We start from the raw sequence: 21,616 nt of genomic DNA, 5'->3' as shown, positions 1-21,616 counted from the left end.
CTTTACAAAGAAAAAGTGAACAGCAACATTTTTAAGTGACATTTAAGTCCATTCTAATTCAGTACATCAATTTCCATATTTAATAGTAATAAATTTCACTGATCTTCAGCAATCCAAAGAGGGCCTTATCAAAAACATTTTTGCCCCTCTGAACTATGGTATCACTTTTTCTTTTGTTTAAATATTAAGAATAAGGGGTAATTTCTCCAAACAGTTTTCCTACTGATCAACAGTATTCGTTACAGATACCTGTACAACATGACAGACACAATAGCTTCAGACGTAATACTTTTAAAATTAAAAAGCAGCATACAGAATGTAACTACCAATGTATTAGTCCAGTAATTCCAGATAGGTGATACTGAACTTAAAAGAGCTACATCAAACTTTCACAGAGTCACAGTGTGAACATGCAGTCAGCATCCTCTTCCTATTAGCTACAGTATAACTTTGATTATGAATGTCTAGAATGATGGAAATGGTATGAAATAATGATTCTACATATCTTATGCAGCCGTGGATTTAAAAAATGGCGAGGACTGTACAACAGTGTATTCCTCATACTTCCCATGAACGCAAATTTTGTTAGGAGCCAATAAATTTCTTCAAATAAATAAATAAATAAATAATAAACATCCGAAAAAACAGAACATTGAACATGGGTCTGATCAGACCTCCAGAATGTACTAACAGTTTATAAAAAACACAGAGGAAAATGTGAAATAATACAAGATGCAATCTGCAAAATCCAGACTCTATGAAACTAAATAAAACAACTTGGTTTCTTAAACAAGAGAAATGACAAATTAATAGACTTTAGAGACTTCAACCAATTACATCATGTTAATCTTCTGAGGTTTTTGAGGCATACAAACTGAATTAAAAAATGAAGGTATTTATGAGACAACAATAAATCTGAACACCAGATATTTGCTGATATTAAGAAATATATTAACTATTTTTAGGTTAAGAATCCATCTTTTAGAGATGAATACTGAAGTATTCATGGGATTTGCTTCAAAGTAATACAAGAGGGCGTCTGCTTTCAGCACTTCTCCATTAAGTATGATGCTTACTCTAGCCTTTTCCATAGGTATTTTCTATCAGGTTAATGATGTACCCTGCCACTTCTGGTCAAGTTTTCATCATATATGGATGTTGAATTTTATCAACTGTTCTTCAGCTATTTACTAAGACGACCTCATTTCTCCTTTAAACTGTTAATGTGATGAATCACATTATTAGACCTACTAAGGCTAAACCAACCGTACATCACTGGAATAAACTCAACTTGGTTATGACAGACTAAGGTTTGAGATAGCTAAAACTGCAGTTACTAGATAGCTGGATTTGAGTAGCTAAAACCTTAGTATTTTACAAACATCTTTTTGAGTCAGATGGGCCTGTACTTTTATCTTCTTTCCTTTCTGCATGATATACTCTTGAATAGCTGATGAGAATACTGAACTTACATCTATCTTAAGTGTTTACTTGTTACAAATTATGTGTAAAAACCAACTAAGCCTAGTGTTTTCTTGCTCAGAAAATTCAAAGCTCCTGATCCAATTTCTTTCATGGTCATCTGACTAGTCCGGTTTTCCACGTGAAGGCCAGCGCTCTAACAATGGTCCACAGGGCCCTCCACCTACTCTTCTCCTCTCTCCAGTCATCCTTAGCCCACCGCTTCTTTGTCCCTGCCTCCTACCATGTGCCCCCTTGAGCACCTGCTTCCGAGCTCCCCGTGGTTCCTTCACATTCTCCTGTGTCAGGGCTACTGCAGCTGCTGCCTTCTTGCCTGGAACACGACCCCACCCCTACTGCCACACAGCCGGATCCCTTCTCTCGGATCTCCTCAAATGTCACCCTTTCAGAGTCCGCCCCTGGTCACACTATACAAAATAGTATATACCATGCCCACTGTCGCCACTTTAATTTTACTATAATTTCCTTTCTACACTTGGAACCACCAGATATTCTATACTAATTTGACTATTTATTTGTATTCTAACTTAGGAAAAGTAAAGAAATCAGTTTCACAGGAACAGGTACTTTGTCAATATGGTTCACTCATACAATCCCAGCGCCTGGTACTCAAAAGACATGGGGAAAAAACCAACCAACCCTTATTCAGTAAATTAGTGCTTAATGGTAGAATGTTAATAAAATTTAAATTTAACGAGTTAATGATATGACTATAAAAGGAAATAAGATCCTTTTACTAATAATGAGAACTGACAAACTAGCTCTAACTTCACAATTTTAAGACAATGACAAATCAGAAAACATCTATGGAATTAACGGAATCTGTCACTTTTCCTAAGGGGAGGCAACATGGTAAAGTGAAAACATCATTAAAGTTTAAGTTTACATCCTGACCCTGCAACTAGTTCTATGACCCGGGGACAACAGTCTCTTTATTTCCTTATTATATTAAACAGCAGTAGTGTCATACTTTCCAAGATCTCTGAGAGGACTAAGACATTAACTAAGGTATCCAGGATGTGTAACCCCAAAGGAACACAACGAAAACAGTAAAGCAGTTTGTCCCAGGTCATAAAGGTGCTAAGAGACAAAGACCTCTTACCCTAAGTCCATGCTCTTCCCGCTACCCGATACCAACATGTGGTAGATTCCACTTCATACCAACATACTCAAAACGGGTAAAGTTAATTTGGATTTCAGTGTCTAATAACTTGGGCATCCCTGAGACCCCCAGGGGCCTGCAGGGTCTCATACACACAGAGTTCTCCAGAAGCTGTATGACAAGTGACACCGCAACAGGTTGAATACAGAGCAGACATGTAATTCCAGCCACCTCCTACTAAGCTAGACATTAAAGACTTTTGCTAGCACTTGTGTTTGTTTTTGCTTAATTTGTGGGCAAAGACTACATAGAGGTGCAAAAATGAATCCTCTTTTGCAACCCAGAACTCATTGTTTGGTATGAGTTTTGATACATATAAGAAGGAACATGATAAAAAAAAGACTTTTGCAAAATGTAAAAAATACCATTCTCACTAAATTTTTTTAGATATAATATTTTTCACAAAATGTTACTGCTTTAATATGTTATGGGGTTATTATCTCTATTTTTAAATAAAATAATAATTATTATTACATTTTAAGTTCAATTTCAAATACAATAAATATCAACAGATAAAATCCACATCAACAAAAGCTCTTTGGGTCCCAAGACAGTGTAAAGAGGTCTTGAGACCAAAAAGTTTGAGAACTTAGGATATATCCAATCCCTTACTAGACTTAATTCCATGAAAATAGCTAAAATTCAAAATAAAACTGAAAAACCTAAGAACACATTAGCTAATTAACAAATTGTGTGGGATATTAGTTAATTAAAAAGCTTTGTGGGAAGGTTGGGAGGAAGTAAGGAAACAAAAAGGTGTTACGGAAATAACAAAGCTTTTGTATTCCAAAGAACTGGGTTCAAATCGTAGCTATATTGCTTTCCTAAGTATTTCCCTAAATGTGTGTGTCACGGAATTTCAAAATGCTTGTCCACGAAATCATGATTTTGGAAACTGCCCTACCTTCTCAGGTTATTAAGAGGAAAAACTAAGACATTGAATGTGAAAGCTCTCCATCAACTATAAAAACACTACGTAAATACAAACATAAAGTTACAGCTATTGTTAAATATTACCTCTGTGGCAGACAGATGGACACTTATGATTTCTACATCCTAAAGTCCGTCCGCAGTTTTGATCACAAGGTGTACAGTTTCCAGGACAACACTGAAGAGAAAGCAATATATAAAGAACAGGCAATCTCAAAACCATGCGTACTATAAATATAAATGTCATTACTAATTTTCCATAGAACTTATAGAAAGCAAAAGGTACTATACTTCTTTTCAATATAAGAATAAAAGTATTCAAGAGTATCAACATTCTCCTTTTAAGTAGATATGCTATATTAAGAACTTTTAAGTTTAAATAGACAATGTGCTAATTTAATAAAATCTAGCTAAATTTTCTTACCTTTCAGTTAATTATTCTAGGAGTTAAAACATTCCCGTAAGATAATTTCGTTTCTACTTACCTATGCAGAGATTAACAACATTAACCCAAGGAATAGAACTGGTCAAACCCTATATTCAGGCAAACAATTAGTCTGGTTATTTCTTAAATTTAATGAAAATAAAACCAGTTATACATACAAATTAGTTTAGCAGTTATTTTTAAACCATGGACTCAGCAACTAACTAAAGAAAGAAAGCAGAGATAAGCTATTTGCTTCTAACTTTATTTTGTAACATCCCTGACCTCCAATCTGTTTGTAAGAAATACAGCTGTCTATGACCTGTCCCAATTTTCATTCATGAGTGAAAGGCAACTACTAATAATCTATTTTGTCATTCTAATTCCTTGCTTGACTTTTCACATTATCCAAATTTTGGAAAGAAAATAGAGACTATGATTGTTTTAAAGAAACTTAAGGTTGAAACCTACTTTAAGAACAAGTTTCAGTATACAAAAATAGCTCAAAACAAAATACATTTTATTGAAAAGCAACTAAAAATCAAAACAGTTCACTCCATTAGACAAATATTTACTGAGACTATGTGCCTATTGTTTTGCTAGTGGCAGCATGGAAAAAGAAGGTTGTGTGGTCCACGACTTAAATAAGCCTTTAGACACTTCTGTTTCTGACCATGGTGGAATAAGTAACAGCCAGTTTACTCTCCTGCCTTAAACAGCTATAACATCAGACAAAATATATGTATGAAGCAACAGTTCTCAGATATTTGACAATGAGGCAGCACAGGACAGCAATCCCTAAGAAAAGAGAAACACTTTGTGATAGCACCAGCTTAGACCTGGAGGTTTCCAGGCTGCAGCACAAGGGGAAAGATCACAGAGTGTGGTGGTCCCACCACACTGAGTAGACAAATCCGCAGATCAGAGGTCAGTGTGGCTAGAATTTATAGGTAAGTGGTGGCAATACAGAGAAAGCCCTAAAGAACTCCCAAAGGGACGCCTTGAGTTCTGGGCCAAATACCTGTCTGTACATGTGTGACTGGCAACTACCCAAAATATGAGAAAGAACCACCAGAAGAAGACAGAACAACTTCCAAAGACTATTCAAGTCGGGGAACAGCTTGTGTTCCCTGTGGTCAGACTAGAGGAACCTCCTAACACATGGGAGTCGCACAGAGCACCTCGAATAATTACTGCCTCAGAAGCAGTGCCAACTTAGGCCTAGATGAAATGGCAGTCTGGTCAAACCCAGGACCAAACGGTTTCTAAAGAACTTCACTTTGACCCAGAACAAAGCTTAAAAATAGATAAAGAAATTTTTTAAAAAACCAGCACCCAAAAATGTAAAGTTCACAATGTCTGAAAACCAACCAAAAATTACCCAGCAGGCGAATAAACAGGAAGATATAACCCAAAAGAAGAAGAAAAATCAATCAACAGAAACAGACCCAGAAATGACAAATGATAAGAGTTATTAGACAAGAACGTTAAAACAGTCATTATAAGCATAGTCCCTATATTCATGAAGATGGGGGTATGAGGCACACTAAGGACAGACAGAGAAAATACAAAAAAGACCCAAACTTAACCTCAGAAATGAAAAAAATAATACTATCTGAGATGAATAAACATAGGATGTGATAAAAAATGTATTAGACAAAGCAGATGCAAATTAATGAACTTGAAGAAAAAACTACTATAAACTAAAATGAAGAAATTTTAAAAATCTAAATAAATGGAGCAGCAGTGAGTTGTAAGACCTCAAGTAGTGTAACATACATACTGCAGCCTCAGAAGGCAATGGGTGAGGAGAAAACATTTTAAGTAAAAAACTAAAAATTTCACAAATTTGATGAAAACTATAAATCCACAGATCTAAGAAGCTCAACAAAAATGGTAGGTACAAAACAGACAAGGGGAAGTTAAGAATAGTATGGGAAATGGAGAAGCCAAAGAACTTATATGTACGACCCATGGACATGAACTAAGGGAGGTGGGGATGTGAGGGGGGTGCAGGGTAGAGAGGAATAAAGGGGAGAAAAAAATGGGATGACTGTAATAGCATAAATATATTTTTTTTTAAAAAAGAAACATGAAGAAAGCAACAACAGGAAGCACCCAAATTGCTAAAAACTAGTAATAAACACATTTTTTTTAAATAGCAAAAGGAAAAAAGATAGATTACAAACAGAGGAACAAAGATACAGCACCTTCTTTTTGGAAAATATTACAGGCTAAAATAGTACAGCAACACCTTTTAAAGATGGGGAAAATACTGTCAAACTAGAATTCCAAGTAAAAATATTTTTCATAAACTAAAGATATTTTCCAAAAGTGAAAAGAATTAATGAACACTACAAGAAACATTAAAGGAAGTCCTTCAGATAGAAAGAAAATGAAACCAGATATAAACCTAAGTTAATATAAAAAAACAAAAAAACACCAAAAGTAATGATAATAAACATACAAAATTATGTTTTCTAATTTTTTCCAGTCTCTTTAAAATATACCTGACTATTTAGAGCAAAATGCATTGCATTTAGGGTTTATAAAATGCATGGGTATAAGATATATGAGAAATCAAATAAAGGAGTTAAAACGGAATAACTGAAAAACACTCAAAATAGAAATTGACAACAGGGAAAAGAAATAAAGCATTGGCAATAAATAAATAAATAGCAGAATGATAGACTTAAATCCAACCATATTAAAGATCACATGAAATGTAAATCATCTACACCTGAATTCAATGACAAACATTGTTCTGCTAGGATAAAATATCTAAATGCTGTACATAAGAAAACCACTTTATTTTTTTAAAGATTTTACTTATTTATCTTTAGAGGGGAAGGGAAGGAGAGAGGGAGAGAAGTATCAGTGTATGGTTGCCTCTTGTGCATCCCCTGATGGGAACTGGCCTGCAACCCAGGCATGTGCCCTGACTGGGAATCAAACTGCGATCGTGTGGTTCGCAGGCCCGTGCTCAATCCACTGAGCTACACCAGCCAGGGCAAGAAAATCACTTTAAATATAAAGTATGAATAAGTTAAAAGTAAAAGAATGAAAAAGATATACCATGTTAACACTAAGCAAAAGAAAGCTGAAACCACTATATTTCAACAGATTTAAGAACAAAAAGAATCTTTTAGAGATTAGGGGATAATTCATAAAGCTAAAGAGGACCCCCCCAAAACTGCAAATCTGTACAAATGAAGTAAAATACTCCAGTTGACCATCTACTGAACCAAGTGTCTATAAATAAGATTTGAACAATAAAAGTTAGGCCTCTTCCAGCAAATGGACTATCACTCTTAATAGTGCTATGATGTTTTGAAGTCAGGGAACAAAAATACTTTCAGAACCAAACAGAGAATTATGCACATGAATTATGCCCATGAATTATGCACAAACAAACAAACAAAAATTTTGTCATTTAAGAAGCCTGGTAAGACTTCCCACTAATACAAACAATTAGGATTAGTCAAGAATATTAACTTGCCCTGGTTGGTGTGATTCAGTGAACTGAGTACCGGCCTGCAAACCGGCCGCCAGTTCAAGCCTGGTCAGAGCACATGCCTGGGTTGCAGGCCAGGTCCTCAGCTGGGGTTGTGTGAGAGGCAACACATCAATGTTTCTCTCCCTCTCTTTTTCCCTCCTTTCCCTCTAAATAAATATAATCTTTAAAAAAGAATATTAATTAATATTTCATATAGGAAGCATAGATATGCCTACACATTCAAGGAACATGTCAAGATGGTGCTTATCACATCCCCACAAAGGAAAACTTCAAAAGAATTTTTAAAGCAGTATCCTAAGCTTGTCGGACATACCTTTCTTCTACACTGATGCTTCTGACAGTCACGCATCTTAACACACTTAGTTTCGCAGAGGTAAGTTTTATGGCATGGCATTCGTTTCGTATGCTTTCCACAGCGACAATGCTTTTCTACTTCCTGGAAGAAGAAAACAAATGCTATTAAAACTAACTTTGTTAGTGCATTTTTTTTTCAGCTTGTAATTTTTATAATTCCTAAAAAGTAAAGGAGAAAAGTTTTAAGCACAAATTTATATGAAAGTCTCCACCAAAACTAAAGCTGAATTTTCTAAGGTATTTTTTTGTATCTTACTTTTTTCCAAGAGACTTCATATGAATTTCCATTATTAAATTCAGTAGGAATTTAATACTAAATAGTAAAACAATACTATACCTTAAAGTCAGTTACATGTAGTTACACCACGAAGTCTGCACATCTTGTCTCAGTAAAGCAAGAAAATTGGATTATCTTATAAGCAACTTGTTGACTTGGTAGTATGATTAGAATCAAAGTGACATGTATATAACTTAAGAGTCTCAAGTCTAGGCATTAGTTTCTGTCCATCATCACTAAGACTAATTCATCACTGCTTTGAATGTCTGCTTGGAACAAATAACCCCACTCTGGACTATAAAAATGAGAATGTTCAAGTGTTTACCAAGCAAAAAGAAACAAAGGTGATTTTTGGATATGACTGCTGGCATACTCTTCTGCTTCTTCTTCATACACATTAGGTCACTAAACTCATTCAGATCATGACATAGATGTTGATAAAACTAACTACTAGAAAACAATGACAGGACACTCCCACTTGACATACTGTAAAAGAGAGCTCTTAGAAGTAATTATTATGGGAGATGACTAACTTGTCTACATGTTTCACAAGGACCTCGGTGACAACGTTGTGAACATCTATGGATTCCACATTCGAGTAACTTGTCACAACTGTCTCCACAAGTTGGTACATCTTCTGTGCAAGGCAAAGAAAACTCTAAAAGCAGACAAGAAATCAACGTTAATAGTAAGATCCATTATTATAAAGCACTAAAAATGTACCATGTTCTTTTGGCTCCCTAAAGAATGACAACCCTTTCAAACTCTGAATTTTTTCGCATCTATTTAAGTACTGGAAAAAACTAGCTTCAATAAAAATAATCTCTAATATTTGTAAATTCAATGTAAAGTTAAAAAGAATCTGACACAAGTTACCATCATAAAGAAGCACATTTTTATAACTAGTTCAGATATAGTTATCTGAAGAAGTAAGTAATATCATGTAAAAACCTCTATGAAGAATCCCACAATACAGTATTATAAAAACAATTTGCTCTTAATAACCTCACAGGATAAAAAAGTAGTAGATTTAAAACATAAGGAAACTCACCTTCAGCATAAACATATTAGGACAAGTACTGGCAACAATCTTGTAAATGTGTGCTGGTGCTGGTGAGAGTCAAGGGAAGCAGACTCAAACTGCAACCTTTCCAGTCTCTAGCTCAGAGCAACCAAAACTAACTTCACTTGTAACCCAATACACAGTAATGACAACAGCTTGGAATTATTAGGTTTCCTTTACATGCTGGGCACTACGCTAAATGACTTATGAGCATTTTATCACCATCATCTTACAAAGAAGGTACTCCTACTGTCCCCATTTAACTTGAGAACACCAGGTGGGATTTGAACCCAGATACACCTGCCTCTGAAGTCTGAGTTCTTAATCCACATGCTGTATTATCTACTCATCCGAATGTACAGAAGTCTAACAAAAATTTGCAGAGAAATCTAATCCAATTAGATTAGCACAAAAGTAGTTAGCATAAAAAATAATCATTTCCCATTAAAGGTTTGAAAACAGTCTTACTTGACTTCTGACATGGACAGAGTCTTTTCCCAGATCGAGGACATTCTCCACAAGCACCAACATGACAAACTTGCTCACAGGCATGATTACCACATGGCAGCGTTTTCCCACACACCTAAAGTAGTGTACAGTAAGCACTAGTGACGGACTTAAAAATGATCAAAAAAGACTTTGTACATGACATAATCCATTTTTTATTTCTATATAATCCATTTTTCAATTATGAATAAGCAACTTATATTCTTCATTATTTGTTCTTTCACTATAAAGATATATACACACATATACATATACATGTTTATACACACATACATTCCTATGCGCCAAAGAGTACATTTTTAAAATATAATACAGGAAAAAAGTACATATAGCTTCATATGGCCGTCCATCAAAGATTTTCAGGTGGTACTAAAACCACCTGAAAAACTAACTATTTTTAGGTGGTACTAAAACCACACCAATTCTAGGACAATCTACAACATCAATCCCCCTTCCTCGGTTGGATTAATTGAACAAGTTGGGAGGAATACTTATTAAAGATGGGGAAANTATGAATAAGCAACTTATATTCTTCATTATTTGTTCTTTCACTATAAAGATATATACACACATATACATATACATGTTTATACACACATACATTCCTATGCGCCAAAGAGTACATTTTTAAAATATAATACAGGAAAAAAGTACATATAGCTTCATATGGCCGTCCATCAAAGATTTCCAGGTGGTACTAAAACCACACCAATTCTAGGACAATCTACAACATCAATCCCCCTTCCTCGGTTGGATTAATTTAACAAGTTGGGAGGAATACTTATTAAAGATGGGGAAAGGGAGGGAGAGCTAGCAAAAAAGTACACGTGTACTGAGTCCAAAATTCAGCCAACGGCTGCTACGTTGAAAAAAATTTCCCCTCCAGTAAATGAAATACTAAATTGGAAAAGTTTCCTAAAATGAATATAAGTTACTGAGTTACTATTCCTCCTCTCCTTTTATCCCACTAAATGTAATTAGCTAAATCCTAATTAGCATTTCTGATTGTTTTCCATATTCTTTAATGCCCATCCCCTCAAAACGCACATACACTTACTTGATCACAGTGCCACAGTGGACTAGCACAGCTTCTTTCAGCTACTCGTCTGCCACAGACACACTTCTGTCTGCTAACTCTCGGGCAGGGTGGACAACTTCCTAAAATCACAATGATGAATTAGCACAGGCACATTAGAAAAGCAATACTGACAGCTTTGACTTTGGCTAACAAGTATGACCGTTCACCTGCATGACAAGGATTTTCACATTTATGTTGTCCACAAAGCAACTTCCGCCCACATGGCAGCTGACAGGACCACTCCTTGGCACTGCACCTACGAGGGATGGGCTTTGCCTTCTTACAGTGACAAGTAGTTGTGACCATCTTTGGACAAGGAGGGCAGGGCCCTAGAATCCAACAAAAGGGGAAAATATCAGAAGTCCAAGATAATTTTCAACTCCTATACCCATCAGTGATTTCCAAACTTTCCTTGCTCACAGTTTAAAAAGAAATAACCACCCACAAATAACCACCCAACAGTTACAAATGTAATAGATAACTCACCTGGATGACAGAGGAGTAAACACTTATGGCCACAGGGAGGTTTACATTCTCTCTCACATACTTGGCCACATGAATGAGGCACAAGCCACGGATCTAAAGGTGGATCTTCTACCTTCCCACAGTAGCAATAGTACCTGCTCGGCATGTCAGATCGTTTGTATTCAAACCTACATTTTGGACTACAAAGGGGAGTTACAAGTTAATTTTATTTTTTAAGTAACACAAGAGACAGAAACATAAATATACTCTGAAAGATGGTATACTCAATTAGTTTTACGTAAGGCACTCTCTGTTCCATTTTTGTATTAGTGAAAAACAAAATTTTCCTAAAATAAATCGCAACTGCCTAGAACAACTGTCTCCAATGTAATTTCCTGAGATGATGGAACTGTTCCGTATCTGCCATGTCCAATATAATAGTTCTTAACCAAGTACAGCTTGTAAGCACTTGAAATGTGGCTAATGCATACGACTGAGAAAGAAACAGAGCTTTTATAATTTTTGAAAATGTAAATAACCACACGTGGCTGGCTGCCACTGTAGGAAATAGCACATATTGAGAGTCCAGCTATATCCTGGCTTTACCATGTAAGAGTAAAAGAAGTCTGAACATATCATTTTATTTCAACTAATTTCCATATCCCCTTTGGTAACACAAGAATAAAATCTCTCACAAATGACTAAGAATTATTTTCACCAAGTTCTAGTACTCTAAAATGTTTTTAAAAACTGTATTACTACAATTTTATAAATACAGAGTGGGGCAAAAGTAGGTTTACTATTGTGAGTATGTGAAACACAGAGTTTATTCCTACACTATTTATTAATCACTGTATTACTTTCCATATGAGCAACTGTAAATCTACTTTTGCCCCACCCTGCATATCAGTACCTATGGTAACAAGGGGAGGCCTGATGTGGATCCAGGTTTTCTGAAGCCTGAATCTTATCAACGTGGGGGCCTCTGATAAGAAAAAGAACTCAAAATTACAAAGAAAAAATTAGTTGCAAAAGTGAATATTTATGTGACCACACAGAGCCCCTGAAGTTTATGCTTCATTATCTTCAAACTAAATCTACCATTTTGGTTGCCAGTACAGACAAATTTTTCATTGTCTTTATTTTGCAGAAATATAAAATTTCTATTCCCCAACTTTTTCTGGAAATATAACTGAAGTTCAAGATCAAATCATGAACCATAAGCCATCCAATAAAAAATGTAGAAAAATTAGTATTATTAAATAATCTATACCTACAGTTTTGAAAGATTTTTTGAGGATAAAATTGGGAAGCCTATGATCAAAGTATGTTAGATGACAGTCTTATACAATATGATAATATATCATATTGTACCAGAGGAAATGTACCCGAATTATGAAGAATTCTAGTCATATAGAAAAGAAATGGAAGTTGTTTAAAAAGGATAACAAAGGAGTTGTTTTGTAGGGGAAAATAGTCTCAATAATATACTAGTTTTTGAAAGGAAGTAGTAGTTACACAAATTGGGAAATGAATGCCATTACTAAGTCCCATATCTTCGTAAACCCAGTGACTAATGGAGAGCCACACATGGATACTAAAACTGCCAATAAAGCAACTTCTGAGCTGCAATTTTCATTTATTTTACGATCTGATATTCCAACTAAATTAGAAAAATTACCAAGGCCAGGGATAATCTCTCTTTTCAAAATCATCATCCGTCAAAGAAGATACCAGAAACTGGCTGTCTTTAGCCCACTTCTGAATACAGGGCATGTGGAATATACAGAAACATCCTAAACAACTCCAAACCTAAGACAAAAGTATCAGATATTAACATGTATGCAATGATTTTTCTTTGATAATTACATAATACTTTAAAATAAGCACTATAGTAAATTATTTTCAAGAGCAAACTAAGGATTAATAAAAAATAATTTTTCCTTACAGTAAGAAAAAAAATTATTATTAACCATCCAGATTCATTCAACTAGAAATAACTATTCCTAAATTTCCGGTTTCTAACTCTTTTTTTAATGTATCTCATTTTCTTTTCTAAATGAGGTCATGCTGTACTGACTGCTATATAATTTCATAGCATTTTCTTTTAGCATAGTATAAGCATTCACCCTTATCAAACATATTCATACAACACATTTATAGCTGTATAATATTTCCTGTGATTTACAGACCATAATTTATTTAACCCACTTCCGATTATTAGACATTTAGGTTATTTCCAATTATAAATAACACTTCAAAGAGTTCCTTAAACTACATATAATCTCTATTATTTCTTTTTGTGTTATATTAAAACTATTAATCTAGTGCTTATGCTAAATTCTAAAAATTAGATGAGCAAAAAAAATTGAGAATATATATATAATTTAAAAGCTTAAGGAATAATAGTAATTTTTAAAACCTATGAAAACTTCCATATAACTGACAAAAAACAGTTCTCTCATCATAACATTTCTCAACTGTTTAATAAAATCAGACATGTCATACATTGCATAAGCAGACAACAGCATTTAAAAAGAAAGACCAACTTTTTAGCTGAGTTCCTCCCCACTTGGTGACTGAAAAAAGATGTGAAATGCAGGAGTGAGAAGACACAATGGGGAAGAGGAAATGCCAATAAATGGTACACTGTTCAGCTGAGCACTGCTAAGAGACAAAGTTCTGTCCTGCTAGGGATCCTCTAAGAAACCATTTAAAACATACCTAGGGCTGCCCCAACCCAAACCCCTCACAAAGGGGAGGCTGGGCACTCATCCACCAATTCCCCTCGGTGGAATGATGCCCCAAGGGACATTAACGCCCCTCTACTTCTGCACTACACCCCTGTATGGGCTGAGTCAGTTCCCAAGGAGGAGCCTGATATTACAAACACACACACACACACACACACACAGAGCAACTGTTAAGGTAGGACTATATCCCCATATGGAGAGACTTGCAGCTAAAATCAGAATAAACCAACCACGTGACTCCAGACACCAAAGGTAAATGTATGCTACATTATCCTATCCTATGTATGTTAAATTTCTGATTCACTCCATGTGAGCGACCTATTTCATTTGGACACATTTTTTTCCTCTAGGCAATCCTACTCTAAGAGCAGTGGATTAATCTGAGGTCTGAATGTTGCATCTATCACTTCCAGTCATCACTTCCTCGACTGCTCCATTAGTGCCCTTTTAAATTTATATATACATAACCAGCAGGCCTTCACGACTCTAAACTCATAAGTTATGACTGAGTCCATTGCTCCCCAACGACTCTAGTAACTTTCCACAGTCTCTTCAACACAAGAAAAGCTTCCTGATAAACCACAGTCACTGCTAGGTTCTACTTCTTGGAAGGCAGGGTACATGCCTATCTTTTCAACCTGCTGAAAGTAATGAAATACAGTCCACTTTAACATTTCAGCATTTGTGGAAATATCTAGTGTACAAAGATATTAAAAATCCTTTATCAAATTGACATGAACATTAAAATTGAAGATACTTGCTTCAGTTATATTAATAGTGGTAAAAATACTGGATGCTCATTAGAAGTAGTCTTTTTAAATTACAGATTTACAAAATAAAGATCAATAAAATTCTCATTTTTAAAAAAATAAGCAAAAGCATAATAAATAGGTAAGTATTATAAACACAACATAAGATATTTGGGGCAGATACATCAACATAGATAAAGAGAAACACTTACTGCCTGGTTTCTCTTCACTGAAGCAATACAAATTAAGCATGTCATAGCCCCTGCTTGAAAAGCTTCATGTACATACTGCTTTGTTCGCTCTAATTCACGTGTATCTCCATCTTGAAATTTAAAAATTGAAAACTTCATGTTAAGCAACATCTGAAAATAATACAGATTCACTAAAAGCAGTACAGTATGCGAGAACTGTAGCAGTATCAATTGCTCAAAATATAGCTTAAAATAAGAAGTTTAAGAAAAGCACCCAGCGAGCTGCCAAGAGGTCACAAAGTCCAAGATTTCAATCTTACATATTTGATTAAAAGCTCTCTGAGTATACTCTCTTCCACTGCTGTTACAGTGCTTCACAAATTTGGTGGAGGCAGAGCCACAGACAAGAGCAGCAAGAAGCCAAGTAACAAGGGAGAGCAAGTCAAAAAGCAAAGTAAAAGAAGCTGAAAGGCAAAAGTCAATAGAGCCATTCAGCCTAAATATAAGCACATGTGTGTGTTTGACACACAGAACATTCTAATAAAAACTTGTTGAATAAAAAGATCCTGAGGTCATTACAATAGAAATAATAACTATTTCTGCTTAAAAATGAAACATGAACTTCTTACGAAAAAAAGTAAACTATATTTTCTTGAGCAATTATTGAGCATTTATTTGCTAGACACTGTCCTATTAGTGTTTCAGTAGTATGAAATGTGCTATTTTTATCTTCATTCTATAGATGATAAAATCAAAGTATTTGGTTTGACTCTTAATAACTATAAGCTGAAGCAAGGGGTTACAATAGGAAAGTCCAAAATAACAAGTAAAGCAAAATGAAAGGCAGAAAAACTACCCAAAGCGCACATGACACCAAAGGGCAGCACCCCAAGTCACTTCGGTGTAAGAGAAATAAACGTTCATGCTTTTAACACATTAAAGATTGTTCAACACAGTCTGACTAACAGTTTAAACTGTCACTGATACAAAGCTTATGGCAATAAAATGGTTCAAATCAAAATTTAAGTTAACCAAAAAGAAAACTTAAATAAATAGGATGCTTGAATAATTCTTCACTTTCTAAAATCACCTAAGGAAACACAGCACTTATAAAAACTTGCTCGGCCCTGGCTGGCGTAGCTCAGTGGATTGAGCGCAGGCCTGCGAACCACATAAAAACTTGCTCTACCATGATATAATTTAAGATAATAAATAAAATATACGTAAAATCACTCCCCAAACTATAAATTATAAAATTATTCAAAACAATTGTTTTCTTTATTTTCAGAGAGAGATTAAGGGAGGGAGAAAGAAAGGGAGAGAAACATCAGTGTGTGAGCCATACGTCAGGTGCCCTCAGTTGCCTCTCCCATGACCCCAGCTGGGGCCTGACTGGGCCTGTAACACAGGCACGTGCCCCGACTGGGAATCAAACCAGCGACCTTTCAGTTCACAGGCCGGCGCTCAATCCACTAAGCCAGGGCTAATTGTTTAATTTTAAATAAACATTAAAGTTTAAAGAGTATCCTTAAAAGCAGACTTCATAATCACATTCTATGTGTTTAGTTTGCTTTTCCACATAGCTGGCTTTAACAAATATATAACATTTTTAATTTCATCTAATTTACAGTTAACACATAACAGAAAATGAGAACAAGATGAATCAAGCCTTAACAAAATAAAGTCTAACCTTACATTTATAAGATTTATATAAGATTTCTTTTAAAATTATATTAAAGTTTGGCCTCAGCAAGAGAGTATAGTGCCCAAAATGTCATGGTGGATCACATGGCATTTGAAGTTATGCATTTTGGAAAGATCACCCTGGCAACTAAAGAAAAATTAGTATGATAAGGCCAAGACTAGAAGCAGAAAGTACCAGTTAAGAAGCAGGTAGAGCAGGCAAACCAAAAAATGACCTTGAGCAAATTATCGAATGTATGTGTCTCATTTTTCTCATCTTTAAAATAGTAATAATAGTAACAGTAGTATCTACCTCACAGCTATTAAGTGAATTTAATGCACACATTAAATAGCCATGGGGCCTGAATTAAGGCAATGTTAGCATATGGGGAAAAGAGGGATGGATTTAAGAAATTTACGAAGTAGCCCTGGCTGGTGTAGCCCTGGCTGGATTGAGCATAGGCTGCAAACCAATTGATCCAGTTCAATTCCTAATCAGGGCACACGCCTGGGCCAGGTCCCCAATGGGGGCCATGTGAGAGGCAACCACACACTGATGTTTCTCCCCCTTTCTTTCTCCCTCCCTTCCCCTCTCTAAAAATAGATAAATAAAATCTTTAAAAAAAAGAAATTCTGGAAATAAAACTCAGCAGGACTTGGCAATGTTTAGATCACATTGCTCTTAAAGGTTGATGTTCACGTCAACAGAAAGAAGGAAAGAATGCGCGTCTGATGCAATGTCTGCCTGACATGGGGAGGGGAGAGCAGTGGTAGTGAGTGAAACACACTGGTACCGTGTGTGTGTCAACCCTGCACCCAGAGTTCTGGTTTGGGTGTGTGCTTGGGAAAACTGTGCTACTAACTGAGATCAAGAAAGCAAGAGAAATAAGTTATCTTTGAACATATGTTTGATGTGTCCGTGGGCCAGCAAGGTAGAAATACCCATCAGGAAGTTGACCCTGCAAGTATGAAATTTGAGAGGAGAATCACAAAAATTCCAAGGCTGTGCTCAGAGAAAAAGAATGACCTTCTCTGCTAGAGTTCTGGAGTCCAAATATGGCTTTAAGAGTTACCTGGGTATCAACAACACATACGCAATCATATAGGTCAAACCACAGAACTTAGCTTCAAAAAAATGTATGGAAGTCAAAAGTTGTAAGATATAAAATAAGTCAAAAAATGAAATTTACTTCACGATGCAAAAAAGGAAAAATGAACAGATTTAAGAGAGTATTCAAAGTATTTAAAAGCAATTAAATCATAACCAGGAACAACTTGAACCCACTCACCTCGAAGGGGGCTTTGGCACCCCTCTCCCAGCATCCTAATGAAATACCAACCAAATACACAGGACAGCTTCAAGGCTGTAAAGGATACTGCCATTCCACTTGCTTTACAGAAAGATTAATGTTAATAACACATAACTCAAATAGTAAAATGTACAAAAATTCAACTCTAAAACACAAAAAGCTCATTCTTAAGATGCAATGGTGATTCCACATACAGTAAATGTTTTTAAAGAGTCAGGAATATATTTTTGTTAATATAAAAAAGTCTAAATTTAAAAGATACCGTACGTACCTGTCTGAGTAGTGTAAGTTATAAATGTATTAGCAACTATTTTCCCCTGTTTTCCTTCCAAATCTTCATCTCCTTCTTCTTCAGAGGAGGAGCTACAGTGTTCTTCAGCAAGTTTTTTTGCCACAGCTTGATTAGTCTTCTTGATTTCCTCAAATTTCCTTTGAGACATTAGCTCTGCTTACAGGGAAAAGAAATGATTTTCATTTCCACAAAACAATCTCTCAAAATGCAAGTCATAATGTACTAATGCAATCATTTCAATAGAGATTTAAAAGTCATCTTTGGAGCATTCTATTTTACCATCCATGAAAAACAGTATTTTCAAATTTCTTGTCACACGACCAAAGGGAATGCCACAATGAAAACTCACACTTGTGTAAAATACCCTGCTAAATTAAATGCAGCAAGTTGTTCTGGGAACACTGACTAATAAATCAACTTAAAATATTATAAAGGTATGATAAAAGTATCCAGAAAAACCTGATGATCAACCTCAAAATGAGGACATTAACAAAAATTAAAATGGGATGTTTAACAATAGATTTGTACATAGTGACTACTAAGATGAGGGACACATGCCCACTGGGAGCACATCCAAACAAGCAAGAGGCAGGTGCTGTTTAAAACCCCCTCTTCCACATCACAGCCCAGCCTGGCCTGGCCCACCCAAGACTGAACAAACGATTCAATGTACAGCCTCTTAGAAAGCTCAAGGGCTTTCTGCCCTTGTTAAAATGTAGTCGCACAACATATTTAATATTAATGACACACAAACTGCTGCTGACACGGAAAATACACTTCTTACAACTTTCTTCCAAAAAGAAATGCTAAATTTTGGACAATTCTTCCACTCTTCTCTTTAGCACAGTCTGTACATCTCATTTTGTTACTTGGTTAAATAATTCGAAAAGAGTTAGATTACTTCACTGCACATTCCCAATAAAACTGCAAACTCCTCAAGAGCAAGGACCATGGGAATTTTCTTTAAGTACTAAGTGTTAATAAGCTCTTCAGGACAGCAACCATAGTTTAAGAAAGGAGCCACAAACATACTGAATTGATCTGAATCCAACAGGGCCCACATTGAGAGGGTTTTAAATTTACTAATTTGAAATTTTTAATTACTAGTTTAAAATTCACTCCATGCCTGAAACTACTACTACTAAGATCAGCTTGCTTATTTTAGATAGTGTTTTATCTTTTCTTTCCTTCATGAAATGTTTGCCCTTTCTGGTTGCAGCCAGTTTGGTTGGGGATTGGGCAGTGTTTCAAGTAAAACTGGAGGAAAATGTACAGTGCCTATCTAGGAATCTTTTAGTGTCAGGAGAACAGTAATATCTATAAGCTATGTGATTCAAAACTTGATGTACAGTAAGAGAGATGATAACTGTCATTAAAAATGAGAAATCATCAGTTAAGGATACATTTTTTAAAGGCTGAGTTAGAACACATAATAAAAACTTTCATATCCTGATCAATGTGTCCACATATAAGAGCATCTCAAGAAAAGATGACAAAGCGACCTTTCCTATTTACTGTATCTTACACTCCAATCTCAATTATCCAGGTTAAGAATGCTCACTTTCTACTATCCACAAAATCTAGTAAAGTTCACCAAAACTGTTCATAGGTTTCCAACTTACGAACCTTACCACCACCATTAGAAACTCAGTAACTGCAAGCTCACAGAACATCACCTAACTTTAAAACTAGCTTAGGAGAAAAAAAGCATTCAGAAGCTCAATTTGCTTCTGCCTCCAAAAGTACATTTGGAAAAATGCATCCCAAACACACACGCGGGTGCCCAGAACTCCTTTCAGGGACTATTCCCCATGGCCCCATGTACTCCTCCACTGGTAAAGGCAATTTCGTGTTTGTTGCATGCATGCTCTCAGGATCCGCTAAAACACAGCCTTGAATTAAGGACTCTGACATGCCGGAAAAGGCCATACCAGCTACATCCAGTAAGAGGTGAAATCTGTGAATAGGAACCAAGGAAGTACCACAAGCTAAAGAGTTTACAGGGCACAGACAATTAGTTAAAAATAGGAAATGACAACTGGTCCCTAGAAGTAGGAAAGACAAAGTGAAATTTAGTGCCAGAGCCCAATCTAAATGGGATTTCTACGACTGAGTCCTACTGACTGTTGCCATGAAATCTTGAGAGAATTTTTCAAGAAAGGATGTTAAGCAGGTTTTTACGAGACTTTAGAAAGAAAAAAGACCAATCCAGATTTAAAACCTGTGTTAACCAAACCAAACTACAGTATGGGCTAGACCTCCCGACCACAATTTGCAACTTTGGGTCCAGGGTCAGTAGGCAAAAAGAGTGAAGGAAGAGTACTGGACAGGGAATTAGCAAAGATTAACATCAATTAAAATTAAGATAAAAGATTTTTAAAATTAAGATACAATTAAGATGTGGATGTGAATGTGCCTAGAATACCGAAGACAGTAGCTGCCTGAAAGGCTTGAGAGGTGCGGCCAATAATGAACCCCCCCAGGAGAAGAAAGGCAGTGAGTGGGAGCAGGGACAGCGGCAGCTTGAACTGAGCAGAGCCGCAGCGGGCGTCCAGGTGAGACGGAGGGCGGGAGCCATTCTCACCACTGGCTACGGAAGTCTGCATTGCTCCGGGTCCGGCGGGGCTGCGCCGGGCAGAGCTACCTGCCGCGGCTGCCGCAGCGGTCGTGGCACCTCCGGGACTGGGGCCGGGGGCAGCAGCGCCCAGCGACCCCTTCTCTCGCCCTCCTCCGGCTCCGCGGAGATGGAATCCACTTCCTGAGGAGGGGGCCGCCGTGGCCCGTCCTCGGGCTCGGCCTCGGCCACCGGCCACCTGGCGCCAGGAAGCTTCCATCCCTGAAGGGAAAGAGAGAGAGAGTGGAAGAAGCCTGATCGCTGCGGTGCCTAAGTAGGGTGACGCTGGGCGGTCTCGGAAGCCGGTGGGAGGGGCGGACTAAAGAGGGTTGCCCCAGGGTGGGACGGGGTGCGAGAAGGTCGAGGCCCTGTCTCTCCCTGAGAACGAGTGCCCGCTAACCCCGGGCTTTGGAGATGGACCGTAGAGGGAGAGAACTAGGCAGAGAAACGGATTGTGGGGTAAGGAGTATACAGAGCCCGAGAGAACAAGGGGGAGAAGGAAAGCGGCTTCTCACCCTTAGGGGGGAGTGCCCTGAGGCGACAGCAGCAGACAGACCGGCGACTCCAGCGGGGAACCAAGCCCAGTAGTGGACCCCAGGAAAGGCTACGTTTCCTTACAGGCGGTCCTTGCCCCCAGCGACTACAACTCCCAGAAGCCCACGTAGGCTGCCAGCAGAACGCGTGGCATCAATGGCCACTTCCTTATCCGGGTGTGTCCCTGGACCAGCGGGGAGGGGGAAGAGCGGGAGGGAGTTACGAGGGCCC

General features: G+C 36.9%; 1 protein-coding gene and 1 non-coding gene across 5 annotated transcripts in view; one reads left to right on the top strand and one right to left on the bottom strand.

Moving 5' to 3' along the window:
- The window catches only part of NFXL1 (nuclear transcription factor, X-box binding like 1), a 48,075-nt gene extending 26,573 nt beyond the window's left edge, over nt 1-21,502 (bottom strand). The window contains exons 1-12 of one of the 4 annotated variants that reach the window (XM_037034082.1): nt 21,367-21,502; nt 20,822-21,073; nt 18,217-18,393; nt 14,974-15,083; nt 12,941-13,071; nt 11,281-11,459; nt 10,962-11,123; nt 10,774-10,874; nt 9,678-9,792; nt 8,680-8,804; nt 7,829-7,951; nt 3,662-3,752 (exon numbers count right to left, since the gene is read on the bottom strand). In XM_037034082.1, the coding sequence (XP_036889977.1) occupies nt 3,662-3,752; nt 7,829-7,951; nt 8,680-8,804; nt 9,678-9,792; nt 10,774-10,874; nt 10,962-11,123; nt 11,281-11,459; nt 12,941-13,071; nt 14,974-15,083; nt 18,217-18,393; nt 20,822-21,071 (1,564 nt within the window). In that variant the 5' untranslated portion in view covers nt 21,072-21,073; nt 21,367-21,502. Of the gene's footprint in view, nt 1-3,661; nt 3,753-7,828; nt 7,952-8,679; nt 8,805-9,677; nt 9,793-10,773; nt 10,875-10,961; nt 11,124-11,280; nt 11,460-12,940; nt 13,072-14,973; nt 15,084-18,216; nt 18,394-20,821 lie in introns of all 4 variants that reach the window. The other 3 variants (XM_037034081.1, XM_037034083.1, XM_037034084.1) reach the window with 3 other exon arrangements.
- LOC118978670 (small nucleolar RNA SNORA40) lies at nt 2,849-2,974 on the top strand. The gene has a single exon (XR_005064770.1). It is a non-coding gene; the product is annotated as a small nucleolar RNA SNORA40 (small nucleolar RNA).
- Nucleotides 21,503-21,616: the final 114 nt, after the last annotated feature.

This window comes from Sturnira hondurensis, unplaced genomic scaffold (genome assembly GCF_014824575.4).
Source record: "Sturnira hondurensis isolate 20B ecotype Veracruz unplaced genomic scaffold, ASM1482457v3 Scaffold0022017, whole genome shotgun sequence".
Lineage (NCBI taxonomy): Eukaryota > Metazoa > Chordata > Mammalia > Chiroptera > Phyllostomidae > Sturnira > Sturnira hondurensis.
The sequence above is the reverse complement of the archived record's forward strand: the minus strand, read 5'-3'. Positions and strand labels throughout refer to the sequence as shown.